The sequence below is a fragment of the Epinephelus moara genome, chromosome 13, assembly GCF_006386435.1.
Source record: "Epinephelus moara isolate mb chromosome 13, YSFRI_EMoa_1.0, whole genome shotgun sequence".
NCBI lineage: Eukaryota > Metazoa > Chordata > Actinopteri > Perciformes > Serranidae > Epinephelus > Epinephelus moara.
Genome location: NC_065518.1, coordinates 14,054,283 through 14,068,626, shown reverse-complemented (window position 1 = coordinate 14,068,626; position 14,344 = coordinate 14,054,283). Strand labels below are relative to the sequence as shown.

Here is a 14,344-nt window from a genome sequence, read left to right as displayed (position 1 = left end):
GTAGGCGCCCCCTGTGCACCATGTGATCTTTATACCTGGAAAACAAATACATTTATCTCAAAGTAGTCTCATTACCTACCTGCATTCATTCTGCCAGTGTTTATTTCAACAGGCTTTTTTTTTTTTTACCCATTGAATTATTTGTCATGTCAAGCAAAAGTTGCAAACATCACTTAACATGTAACACTTAATTTAAACTTGGAAAAGAAGATCCCACACTCTGCTGTATCTCAACATCATAATGTATCGGTCATACCTACATTTCGGTCAATCTGGACCTTTGTCAGGAGTGTATACATTAAATTAAATCATTAAAATACTGACGAAATGTCAAAATGTGATGCTGAGCAAGATCAGCGAGCTGTATCTTCTTTTATCAAGTCTCATCAAGTTATGACAGTCCTCTGTTGTTGGTTTTCTTCTTTTTGACTCCTGCTTCATGTATATTGGGTAACAGCTCTCCAAAAAAGCTAATCCATCAGTATGTAAATTATCGGTTATTATTAGAATTATTTCAAGGCCTTGTGAATCAGCTAAAGCTCCAGATTTTTTAGGTTATGTAAATGCAGTGGTAGAGCATCCTGTGAGTCTGTGCTCAATAGATTATAAGGTAGTGTGAAAGATGGGAGTTCCTCCTGGGACCGAGTTTGGACGTTTTTTGTTTGTTTTTTAAATATAGCTACGAAGATCATCTGTGAATGTGAAATTTTCATTTTGTGTGTTTAACTTAATTTTTATTTCCTACACCCAGGATTTCTACAAGTCCCTAGAAAGTCTTAAAATGTCTTAAATTCAGTGTTACAGGGCAACAATAAGGCTTTAAAAGTCATTAAATAGTCTTAGATTTGAATTTGTGAGGTTGTAACTGCTACAAACATTTGATGTAATTTCATTTATACATCTTTTGATTTCTTTTTGTGTAAATGAGTGAAGTTTTTCTATATAAAACTCCACATTTCTTATATAACAAATCTTTAAAAAACTACAATACTGTCATTTTACTTCATACTTGCACTTGTTGGCAAAATGTAGATTAACTTTATGCACTCTAATAACCATATTCCTACATAACACCTCTGCAGAAGACCACATGTATACTACTTGCCTGCAGTGTTTACCTGTGATGCTTAAATAAGTAAAACATGATTTGTCCCAAAATCTGTCCTAAATTTGTTTAAAAGGTGTCTTGAACGGCACCCTATACACCATATAACGTAAAAGTGTGTGCACCTTTAACCCTGAAATGCCACGTACAGGCCCTTTCCAAAAATAACCCCACACAATAAAAACTTAGATTTTGAGATCGATAATATTAAACTGCTTTAATCATCTACATTTTTATTATTGATTTTTTAATCGTATTTCTATGAGGCATCATTTTGATGTAGTTTGTCAATGTGAATCCAATTTTACCCACTTTATATACTGTGGGAATTGTTTAATATTGATGCATCACTTATTATAAACAGATTTTTTAATATAGAATTTTTATTTTGCAAAGTAATTTAAATGTATGGGAGGAAAAAAGTACATTGAATAGTACAGCTCACGAGTTGATGTACTCAGCTACTTTCCACCACTTGTGTTTAAAGATATTTATTAAGTGTTTACCAGGGTTTTAAATAAAGTGTTACCCTTAACGTAACTCAGTATCACCATACTGGCAGATCAATTCATATCAGGGACCAAATGGTGACAACAAAGGGTTAAAATTTAAGACACAGGCTCATTTAAAGGCTCATTTAAAAGAACTTTTCTGAGTTTTCTTTTTAAAGATTTGAGCCACAAAAAGGAATTATTCCCATTTTTTTGATCATTTCTTCTGTCACATTTTGCTGTAGAGTCCAAGCTGACGTCGAAAACCAAAAGATATTCAGTTCACACTAACATTTGAGAAGTTGAAACCAGTGCATTTTCCTTAATAAATAACTTATGGAATTAACCAATTATCAGAAACATTGTCGATTAGTTTTCTTTCTATTAACTGTTTCAGCTTTTCTCCAGATCGTCAGAAACACCATGCAGCCCTTTTTTTTGCGTAAAAGATTTCAGACACTTTTATTATTGTACATGTGAGACCAGCATAATGAAAGTGATAATACCCATGAACATGAAAGACATTTTTTCTTACTGTATTTACAGAGAAGTGTCTTCACATCACACACAAAAAATCCTTCTACAAAATGAACCATTTGTAAATAACATAACAATTAAATAAACTCCACCTACCTTTAGGTTTACAGCTGAATATGCATATGATGACCATCTCTGCACTGCATAGAATTTATACATATACTTTTCCTCATGAACAATGTGGGTTTTTCCTAATAATAATAATAATAACAATAATAATAATAATACTGCTCTCATGATGCATATAGGCGGCCTGTAAATAAACATTAACAAGAACTAAGTCTTTGGCAAATGCAAATACATTCACTTGACAGATGAAGAAACCATCGTTCCAGCTTGATTCAAAGAAATAACTTGGCCTGAAACATGTGAGGGAGCTGAAGTTAGGAGGGAACATGTTTAAGGCATTTAGCTGAAATCGTCGCCCTGCTTTTTGACGTTATTGGAGTCGCCAGGATCGTGAATCCGGCTTCGAACTAGACGATATGACACTGGTTTGACTCGGGATGGCTGTTGTATCCTTTTTCTGTGGTTGAATGCCAAAGACTTAATCAACTTAAATAAAAATGTAAGCTGTGAGAACATAGTAGTGCACGTCAAGGCAGTGACATGATGGGCCTTGAATTACAGGGAACAAAAAGAACTGTGAAACTGTAAGTGCCTTTTCACACTGAGACTTATTAGACTTACAGTCAGTTTCATGACATAAAGCAAAAATATGCATCATCATTTTTCTGCATAATAACGCTCCAGTGTTGCAAACCTCCAACATAGTGCAAAATTAACAAAAAAACACAACAAGGTTTTGCCTGATGACCTCTCGTATCCTGACAAATAAGAAATAGTAAAACACTAGCCAAGCAGTCTGCAGTTTAGTCGTTACGAATTATAAAAATGAAATAAAAAAATCATTTTAAGAATATATTTACTAGTTTCTTGAAATCTTGCAAATAGCGGGCCATGGTGATATATTGTCATGGCTCCCTCTATTCTCACATGGATGTTTCTTTATTTATTTTCATTTTTACATCTTGATTGTGTATCACAGAGAACATGTCCTAATCTTCTCATGGCATCAAAAGCGATCGATTTTACTCATGCTGGATGTTTTGGTCGGTGACTGTTCAGATGGATAAAAACAAACGTTAGCCTGCCACAGCCTGCACGTGCTGCCGCTAATCTCCTCTGATCTCACTGCGCTGCCGTCTGAATCGGAGTGGGAGACGAATGAAAACAGGAAGAAGGAAAAAAAAAGGCTGCTGCTACATTTTAAGCTCCGGACAGCGTCCCTGCTGAGAGCCGCCAAGAAAAGGAATGTACAGTATTGATCCGTGATGGGATGAAACTGTGACGCTGCCACAGAGAGGGAAAATAGATTCTGGTATTTTTGTCTTTTCAGTCTTTTTCTTTTTTCATTTTTTACTGCAATTAGCCAGTTTTCATCATGTGTGGTGACTTTCAGTGTCTCTGATGATCTTCTTGTAGTTTTTTTTTCTTTTTTTAAATTTTTTTTGGCTTTGAGTGTCCAAAAAAAAGCTGTGAGGAGGAGAGAGGGAAGCAGTCGTCTGGAATCCCCTCCCAAAAAAACGTTAAGTTTCTCATTGTGTGAGCCGGGGAACATTTTATGCGCAGTTGCTCAGTGTCCAGTGGACCATGCCGCTCACACCGGGGCAATATGGAGGCTAAGGCCATGGTCCTGCAGGTTGATTTGGTTTCCATGGTAACTAGTGACGGTCATAGGCAGTGGCAGCAGTGGGAGGGGCGGAGCCTCTCGATGCGGCACTATAATAATAAGGGGAACCTGAAAGTTAACAGAAGAACGAACCATTTGAAACAACAAACAAAATGCCATTTACCAAATGTATTATATGATACTTTAATGTTAATCACTGTGTCTGGTAAAATATGGAATCAAACTCCAACCTTAAAACCTCCAAACATACAATCAACAGCACTAATATCCTCTTACTGTCATAGTAGAAAAAGTTCCATTGTATTTATTACGGTGAAATTCCGGCAACCACAGCTGCCAATTTTTTGCCATAAAAACTTTTTTTTTTTGTTTACAGTGAGTTGATTATAAGCATTTGTTTACATATTTTCTAAACTGAAAAGGTCTTTTACGTAAAATGATAATGATTATTTGACCGTTAGCTAAACCTCGTAGTTACGTAGCAACGTAGATACTGTTGCTAAGCTTTTTCCCACTCTTTCCCGAACACATAATGCAGTTTACAATGACGACAGAGGTATTTATCACTTGAGTTTTTATAATTTTTGAAACAAAGTGTCCATGATTTCAGACAAGCAAGCAAGTTTTTCCTTTCTAGCCAGCGGGGACAATTGATTTGTTTGTCAGATGTAGTTAGCTAGCCTATTACGCAAACGATGAGTCCATGACTTGGCTAAAAATGCCATCTCAATTTGACTTAGTCTAATTTTTCTAGCAAACTGGTTTTAAGGTGACAATCTTGGTCTATAATAATATTGTGCTAAAAAGCTGAAGCTAAAGCTACATGTCCAAAGCAAAATTTAGCATCCTTACCAGGTGATGAATTTTAGAGGTTAGACGTTCAGACTTACTTCATTTCAACATAAATATGGTTGGTTGCTTTGCTTATATACTTGTTTATAATTTGGTTCTTTCAGGATGAGGACTAACTGATGTGTTTGGCAAATGTACGAACAAAGAGAAGGACAAAGCCGTGAATGCCACATTTCCGCCAAAAACTTGAGGTACTTAGTTTTAGTACCTTTAGAACCAAAACTAACCTTTACAAACATATACCTAGACCCTAGATCTGTTTAGCGTTTCCACAACAAACAATACTTAAATGTAGGCTGTATTTACTTTTTAATGGTCATACAGAGGAACTTCTGCACCTCGTTTATCATCCACAGAATGGGTTGCACGCATTATTTTCAGAACAAAATGGAACAGGCTGCAGTGAGAGTCTTTCGATGAGATATTTAGAAATAGCAGGTTTGAGCATCTAGTCCTTTTCAGGCAAGCGCAGGGATGTGGTGCTGCCGGAGCGCTCCAGAAAGACACTCTGACACGTTTATCTACATAATCCGGCTGAAATTCATAAACATGTTTAAACGTTTAAAGATCCAATTGTCACTAAAGTGTATCTTATTCTAGAGAGACAGTAATAACAAATGAAATGGTCAGAGTTATCATATTGACATTTAAGGTGTGTTGATTGAGTCAGGTTGTCGACCTATGTTTCGAATAACATGCAAGAAAATATTCCACCTTAAAAGTTGCCAGTGCTGCCGGGAGTAGCCTTCTAACAGCAGGGTGAATTAAAGTATTTTTTCTCAGGCTATAGCTGCTGCTAGAGGCAGCAAAACATCCTTACATTTTATAGTTATAGTTTATCAGTGTACGAAAAACTTGCCACAGTATGAGCAGTGGTTACATGAGCTGTAAAACGAGCCACAACTCAGCCCTGAGCAGTGACTGCCCTCTATTGACCAATCAACAGACTGCAGTGTTTCTGGCTCCACCTTCTTAGCATCGTATCAATGTACTAGGTACCCCCCCAGAGAGGTGACCAAAAATGGTGACAGTAGAGAATGGTTGTACTAGTGCTATTGACAACTTTTCACAACGAAAACGTGGAAATAATTGTTTTAATGTGGACTGAACTGATCTGACCCGAACCGGACTACTTGGTGGAAATGAGGCTTAACGTTAGATCCTTGATCCTGAAAGCACCCAAGACCAGCTTCTACACACTCTGTCTTGTGCTCCTGACTTTAGAAAGTTACTACTGTATTTAGTGAGGTAGTTAGCAGGGCATGCTAACGGTTGCAGCTCAGGATACAGCAGATAAACACAGAGTTTAATCTATTCTTTACATTTTTGCTCTTAGGCTTTAAGTTTTGGAAAACCTGGAGAAAAAAAAACACCCTCCAGCTTCTTAAAAGTCAGAGTGTTGCTCTTATTACAGCCCCTATGAAATCCAAAGCTTCTGGGCCTAGTTACGGCTGCTAAGGCTACATTTGGACTATCGCCGTTTTGGGGCGGGGTTTAGCCAACGGTCAATGAAACCAGTTTTTCAGTCTCTACTCACTTAGTAATGCTGGGTTGCTGAATCGCCAGGCGTCGTTGTAGGTTGTGTACTGTGGGTGACTGTAGGGGTTCCCCGAAAACTCACTCCCTGCAAAACAAAACAACAAATCAATTAGCATTTCAATGCATCAAACCATTACGGCGTTCACATGCAGTCATTTCTCGTCATTCAAAACAGGATGCAATTTGAGGGGGAAAATGATAGTCATCGATGTGCAACCAGTCAAGCAAGTAATTTATTTCTTTTTCATTTCACTTAAGTTATGCAACACTGAACAATACAGGATGTGACACTGAAGGCGGCTTTCCCTGTCCCATTTATGGATATCTACCCATTCTTCTTCCTCCACTATATTCCAAACCGCTCTAATAAATACAGAGTGGTAATAAACAGTTTCATGCATACATTTTTGATATGCTGCAATAAATCCTGCGGCCTTTCTTGGAGGAATTTTTTAACATCTCCAATCTGAATCCCCTCTGGTCTGAGCTCTGGTGTTTGGCGCGACAGGATTTTCATTGCAGGAGGAACTAACTTGGAGCATGTCAGTGAGCACTGCTGTTGGTTCAACACGTTTCTTTCTTTTACGAGACAATAAAGGCCGGATTTTATATGAAGCTGGTGAGAAATGGCTTTGCTTTAACAGTGTTTTTGCGCCTGTCACTAAATCTTAGCGGTTGTGTATGGGATGAATGGGTTGTAACACAAAACCACAAGCCATGGGATTAAGGCCCTTATCTTTTGCTTTGTGCCACATAAGAACAAATGGAAAGTAAAAGTATGTTTGACTTGACGCTTTTCCACTGACATGATTTAACAGTTTTATTAGTTAAGATCCAAAAGTAAATCCGGGCTGCACCGCCACAGGGTGCGACCACATCTCCCTCTGTTTTTACTGGTAGCTGTTAAACAGACTCAGCTGTTTGCAGAAGTATGTCAAAAAATGTAAAGTCTCTATATTTTTATTTTATTTTTTTTTAAAACAGCTTTTTAAGACAGAGGCAGGAATAAAAACTAGAGAGCACTGAAAGAGTGCATGCCTGCTGTGTATCAAAGTTTATTTAGACTGAAAAGCCAACCTAAATGAATCAGAAAATGTTGAGAAAACAGCATCAAAATACACAGTTACAAAGCATCATGGGATACATATGGCACGTTTTTTTCATGCGAATAAGTGTGGTAATGTATAAGAAAATAGCAAAACTTTGTATCTCACTTTTTCAGAGGGTCAGATCGTCTAAATTCCTAAAAACATTTTGACATTTCTTTATTTAACCAACATACGGACATCTTAAAATCTGGAAAAATCAAACGAAAGCACTTACTCCTCGTTCCATTACCTAATTTTGAAGGTTCAAAAAATATATATTTGCTGTTTTTCAAAGGTTACTTGCCACTTAAGATTAAAACAAATGGCCCAGTTACTATAACCCTCTTGGTTGGTGTGAGGTGATAACAAACCTCGTCATCGCAGCCCTTCATAAAGGAGAAAAGAGGAGCAGCCAGAGCCTGTGATGGGTTGTGTGATCGGTAAATGATATGCAAACACAGGACACACTCCACTGCTTTCCCCCTTCCATGTGGTTTAATCACACCCAAGCAAAATGCCGGCTGTGGTTTGGTGAAAAATGCGTGTGGCGACGCCGGAGCCGGAAAAGCGTATAAGCCCCGGCACCAAAACTGCATCCCTGGCAGTGAAACACGAGCCTGACCTCCTCAGAGAGACAGCGATTTGAATATTTACCGGGCTCCCATGCCTCTGCCTTTTGACCCTTAACTGTTTGCTGTGAACCTGAACTGCAGGTTAAGTAGAGGAGGGGAAGGGGATATGCTTTGGAGCGCAGAGGCTGGGGAGGGCTGCTGGTGCTGTTTATCGACGGCCGGTGCGAACAGGCCACGCGGGGAGATAATGAGCCAATAAGGCGGAGGGGAAAGCAGGAAGGAAGGGAGAGCGACCGTCCTCTCCCCTGTCTCTGATCACTTATTCAGCCTGTCTAATCCAATCATACACACAGAGCTAATATAAGGACGTGCGTGCCTCTTACTCTGCAGGTCAATATTTATCGCCTCTCCGTGTAATTTGGCGCTAAAGTCTCTTCACTCTGCTTCTATAGCTGCTACACCTGTTCATTTTGAGGGCGATGCCACCTGTTAAATAGACCGCCTAATGGCAATATGAAGTGGTGACGTCGTCACTCACTCACCAGGAACCATTCCAGCAAGCGTGGATGTTGGGTAGCTGCCCTGGCCTGTAGGGGGAACGTGAGGGGGGTACCCAGGTAGGGTTGTGTTGGCCATATCCCGACCTGCAGAGACAAAATGAAACAGAACAAAAACACTTCATCAGTGCTTTCTAGTTTGAATTTGTGTGCATTAAAACAACATTTCTTGGACCATATATTGCTGTGGAATAAATCTTTACATCCTGAAGTAAAAGTTGCAATACAGCATTGAATTGATACTTTCTTACAAATGTACTTATTGTATGAAAATAAAAGCAGAAATACTCATCATAGAGAATGGTCCCTTTCAATGGAATCCCATTTCCATCAATGTCATAAACACAAACTACCCTATAAGTCATTTTATTAAGAAACTTTGACGAAATAGTGACTTAGTTATTGCAAAATAATAAACACTCTCAAAATAGTGACCTAGTATTGAAAATAATGGGAAACTGTATTTTACAAACTCATTATTTTGAGAACGTTTCCATTATAATGACTCACAGGATCTTTATTTTTCATCCTAAGGCTCAAGTTTTCATCTTGTTTTTTATTTTACTGGCAGAAATGGGCTTCCATACCTTTCAGATTGATAGTTTTATATATGTATTGAGTTACTGAGATATTATTACGGATACATATGATGATGATGTAGCAGGCAGAGATGGAAATAATTAACCCACTGTAGTGTTGGTTCGTTAAATCTGTACAGATGTTTCATATTTACTGATCTTCTTATTAAATTTAAGTTTGTAAATATGGCTTTCAAATAAAAGTAGTGAAGTCAAACATAATGAAAAGCCGGGGAGATGAAAAATAATTACAAGTACCTCAAAATTGTACTTAAATGGGACCCATTATTTTCATTTTCAGGTTCATGCTTGTATTTTTGGTTTCTACTCAAACACATCTACATGCTTTAAGGGTCGAAAAACAGTTTATTATCCTCATACTGTCTGTGCTGGAACACCTGTATACACCCTCTGTCTGAAATGCTCTGTTTTAGCACCTGTCTCTTTCAGCCCCTTCCCCAAAAAAGTCTGGACCAGTCTGCTCTGATTGATTTGTGTTTTGGGGTCTTCCACATCTGTAGTCTCTACACCGTCACTGCGTCACCAGCTTTCTACCTTAAAAAAAAAATCACCAATAAAAGGTCCTAAACCAAAATCTTCACAACCAAACATGTTTCAGAGGGAATATAATCCGAAATGGGGGGATACGAACATCAGCATCCAATAATCATGCGTTCTTGACGCTAGTACGTAGCTACATGTAGCAGTGTACTTGAAGCAGGGGAATGACTGTGACAGAGTAGAGCTGCTGTTTCTACCTTAAAAAATCCCCAATAAAAACTTCTAAACCATAATTTTCACAACCAAATATGTATTCCAGCAGGAATATGGTCCAAAACTGGGGGAAAATTACCAACATCTGCAACCAAAACTATGTTTCCCTTTCATATTTGTCATTTCGTGGATGTTTTCATTGGTATTCTCTTGTTTACAAAGCTAGTCTTGGCCTATTTTCAGCATATTTATGTGTGTATATTAAGCAAGCTCTCCGTTCACAGAACACGTTTTTACTGTCTGTACCAAGGGTACGTACAGAGTTTGGTAAACGAGCATTTACTGTATGTCTGCAGCTCCTTATATATTGAACTCTCTGCAGAAGGACCTAAAGATGCACTCTTTGGTTCCTCTCGGCTGTTTCAAAGCACTGCTGCAGGATTTTTGTACACAATCCTCTATATGCCCATGTCACAGTGTGTCTTAGCTGGTCTTTGTTATCATGTAGTTGCCCTTGTAATCTTATTTTGTGTTTTATTTTGCTTGTTTTAGAGCTTTACATTTTTACTGTGTATTTTTCCTCTATGTTGTCTGTAACTCATGTTGCTGCCTGCCTCGGCCAGGACGCTCTTGAAAAAGAGATTTGTAATCTCAAGAGGTTTTTCTGGTTAAATAAGTAAAGGTTAAATTGATAAAATAAATGTTTACCGGATGTTAGCATGTAGCTACATGTAGCAGTGTATGTAAACACTTGCAGTAGGTGTGCCTGGAGCAGATGACCATTTAAAGAAATCCATCATAAGCTACAGTCAGCTTGTTTTGAAAGTAGAAAAAATTAGAAGCTGAGTGTCAGACCGGTCTGCAGTCTGAGGTTTTTGCTCACAGGGATTAGCCCTTCATACATTTATGAACACCCTTCATAAGACAGAAAATAAGGACAGTAATAGGCACCCTTTATATACAGTACTTGAGTAAATGTGCTCAATAGCTTTCTAGCTATGGTTTTATTGTTCAATTTAAAAATGCAAACCAGCTCCTGCAGTTAAGTAACACTTATAACATGTCACCTCTTTTAAAAAAAGATATCATGTGAACCTACGGTGACATCGTGTCTCATCACCACCACTGCAAGTCAGTACAACACTTCATTTTAGAGACACTCGACAAACATCTCATGGAATGTAGTGCCATATAAACCTGTTACCAAACCCCAGAAACCATCAGTCCGCCTCTCTAACAGTTAAACTGAAAACAAGACAACAGCTGCTGCTTTGATGCAGCTCAACACTGGTCGCACAAACATGTCTCCTCATTACACAGTTCAAACTTTTCTGAATATGGCAGCCTCTCTCCTCTCTGCGCACACTGGCCCCTCTGCAGAGCGTCACCCGTTCGGCTGCAGATATTCAGCTCTGTAATTGAGAGTGACGGTTGGGTTGTCCTCGCTGGCCACAGGGACGTTTGCACAAAACGGCACGTAACCCCCAATCTGCGCAGGGGCCGGGGTAAGAGAGGCCCCTGTTATATTGTCAGCTGTGAGGGCCACTTGGACTCGGAGGGAAAATCATCTCCCAATGGAGCTTTAATGAGGGACTAGTGGACAGAAATGCATCAAACGCCACAGGAAAACTGTTGTGCGTGTTGAAGCCTTTACAAACTCAACTTCCTGTAGGAAAACTTTCTCTCTTCTTTCATTTCTCTTGTTCACAATAGAAATCTGTCTGACTTAGTCAAATTACAAACTTGTGGAGTGTAGAAATACTTTCTACATGCGTAAAAATTGATGTAGACGAAAATATTTTTCTACTTTTTGTCACATGCAGTAGGTCAGGATGGGATTGCTGCTTTGTTTTTGATAGTTTCGGAAAATCATACCTTTTATACCTATTCATCTCATCTGGATATTGTGTGTACTATTTTGTAGTGTGTGGCAAACCCAAGTGCTTGTGTCATCTGTGCGATATGCAATGCAAAATATGACACAATAGAACAAACAAACAAAATGAAATATGAAAAGAACTCTACAAGTAAACTCCATTGCTATACTTCACCCTCATACAAAAACACATTCATCTGTCCGAATATTGAAAACTGACTCTTGTCACCAATTAGCATCGCTAATGAGAGCATAAAACCACAGGCAAATTTAGATATTGGCTTAAAAAAAAAATCCAATTCATACATGTGCAATATCACGAGTAACTTATTTGTTTAATTGAGGGTGAGCGAATGAGCCCTCTGGGTATTGGAGTACCTGCTACTACAGGCTGGCAGGCATACTGGCTGCAGTGGGGGCTGCGGAAGAGGGGGATGTGTGGGGAGTGAAACGGCTGGTGAATCTGGTGGAGAGGCAGGGTGGCAGGCCTGGAGGTCCTCGAGACTCAGGCCTGCCAGGGAGGAGGAGGAGGAGGAGAGAGTGGGGGTGGAAGGAGCCATTGATACCCTGTATAGCTATTATTTTGGACAATAAAACACGTGTGAAAATATTTAAATTAGAGCAACAGGAATTGTTTTCAGACTTCATCATGTAACACATTTATCAGTACTAGTTTGTAGTACTTTTAATAGTATTTGTACCTTTTAATATTCTGCTTTTTTCCAATATATTTATGAATTATTGCACTTTTTACTCCTCTAAATCTCTTCAGAGCTACAATTACTTTGCATATTAAGATGTCACATACATATATATTGTATAATTTGTTAATAGAATATGATGCATTGCTAATTTTAGCATCTTAGCTTCATTCAAAGTCAACAGAAACAAAATAAAACTCACCATCTCTGGTTGGGTTAAAACAAACCGTGAATTAATCCAATATGCTGCTTTATACACACTTAAATTACTGTTTATTTAAATGAAGTTTGGTGAGTTTGGGGATTTTAGGGCTGTTTCTAGTTAAACAAAAATTATCTTCCTCTTTAAGAAAATGGTCTATCTCTGTAGGATCCTTTCCAGAATTTTCTCAGACACTTAAAATGATAATCAGAGCCTGTCAGTGGCAAAAAAAAGCACTTTTAGCAGCTGTATAATTGAGGGTGCACAAATGCCCTGAAAAGTTGCATTGCAGCCTGCAGCCCTTTCTCTCAATCTTGGACCAGTTTCAAAAATTATTGTTCCTACGTAGACACAGAAACATGCGAAAACAGGGTTCACGTTGCAAAAACACTGAAGTTACTCTTTAAGTACATTTTGCTCAAAAGACTTCTGCAAATCTATTCATTTAAACTTTTAATGCAGGACTTGTAATGATGTGTTTTTCATTGTGGTAGTGCTGCGTCTACTTAAATCTATAATCTAAATACTACTTATACTACTACTAAAAAAGCTTTTTAATGCAAATCTTCCACTTCTGCATCAGAAAATGTGCCTGTATGTTAATAGAAACACCATCCTGTTGTCACAGAGTCACAGGAGTTGCTATTGGCTGTCTGTGGAGCAACTCCAAGTTTGTCACTCTGAATAATTTTTTCTGTTTTTGGTTGAGCAGCAAAGTCACAATATTACCGAAAATACATACGGGAAATCTATTTCGAAGCAAATTCTGCCTTGAAACACATGCCGAAAAAAATGACTCTTCCATTCGTGATTATGTATCGTGCAATAATGAAACTATTCAGCCTTCCTGCTCTCTATTATTTTCAAATCTCTGCACTGATCGGCGCATTGTACGAGGCCTGCTGAGATGTGACTTTTGGTTAAAGCGCCGAGACTGGAGGGCTGCGGAGTTAAAGAGCTTTACAGAGAAGAGTGAGGTCATGCCGGACCTTTCATTTATAATAAGAATTAGTTAGCCACAAGCCAGTGCACATAAGTCAAAGGGAGCCGTGGGAGTACTGTAGGTGGGGGGTCCGGCAGGGGTGAGGCCATTGTGTGTGTGTGTAGACATTGGTAACTATTGTCTAACTGTCTCAGCAAACACTGACCCAGGTCTTTTCTTCATTATCATTGCAGCAGCTACAGCAGTCGTACATGTTTAATAAAAGTAAATACTCTTATCTCTTCATTACCTCGCCTCAAAGAGATGAAATACATAATGAGCGCAGGATCTCTCTGCCTTTACTGCGCAGTCTGAGGGGAAACATCAAGTCTGATCTCTTTTAAATGTAGCAAGAACAGTTTTTACTTTTATTTTTACTTCTTCTTCCTCTTCAGATACTGATTCAGATCAGGGCTGCACAATTAATCCAAATATTATCCAAATAGCAGGAGCTGCAACGTTTTGTTGAAGGAAAATGTGCCACAAAATAACAGTATAAAAGAAGCATTTTGATGCGACAGAGATTCCCTGGACTATAAATCATATTCAAGATGTAAAGGAACATGCTTGTCTGATACAGACCCTGCAAAAGTCACAGTCATCATTTTCTTTTCTTCCTTTTTTGGTGAAAATGAAATGCGAAAATTACCACTCCCACTCAAATCACGATTCATATTGCCATTATATCTGTCAAAATAATGGCAATGTAATTTTCTTGCATATCTAGCAGCCCTTAATCAGATTTTGTTTGTCTTACTGGTGAAACTGATCAGTTTTGAGGTCCTGAGGTTGTAGGTTTTACTCTCACACACCAAATTCCATTAATGTTTGTGCAAATTTTACAAAATTTTTGTAGG

At 38.4% G+C, this 14,344-nt stretch overlaps 1 protein-coding gene across 10 annotated transcripts in view; it reads right to left on the bottom strand.

The window, feature by feature from the left end:
* Window positions 1–2,017: 2,017 nt before the first annotated feature.
* The window catches only part of pax2b (paired box 2b), a 45,718-nt gene continuing 33,391 nt past the window's right edge, over window positions 2,018–14,344 (bottom strand). For 5 of the 10 annotated variants that reach the window (XM_050060348.1, XM_050060357.1, XM_050060350.1 and 2 more), the window contains 3 exons: window positions 8,420–8,521; window positions 6,216–6,302; window positions 2,018–3,915 (listed from right to left, as the gene is read on the bottom strand). In XM_050060348.1, coding sequence (XP_049916305.1) covers window positions 3,794–3,915; window positions 6,216–6,302; window positions 8,420–8,521 — 311 coding nt within the window. In that variant the 3' untranslated portion in view covers window positions 2,018–3,793. Of the gene's footprint in view, window positions 3,935–6,215; window positions 6,303–8,419; window positions 8,522–14,344 lie in introns of all 10 variants that reach the window. The other 5 variants (XM_050060352.1, XM_050060358.1, XM_050060354.1 and 2 more) reach the window with 3 other exon arrangements.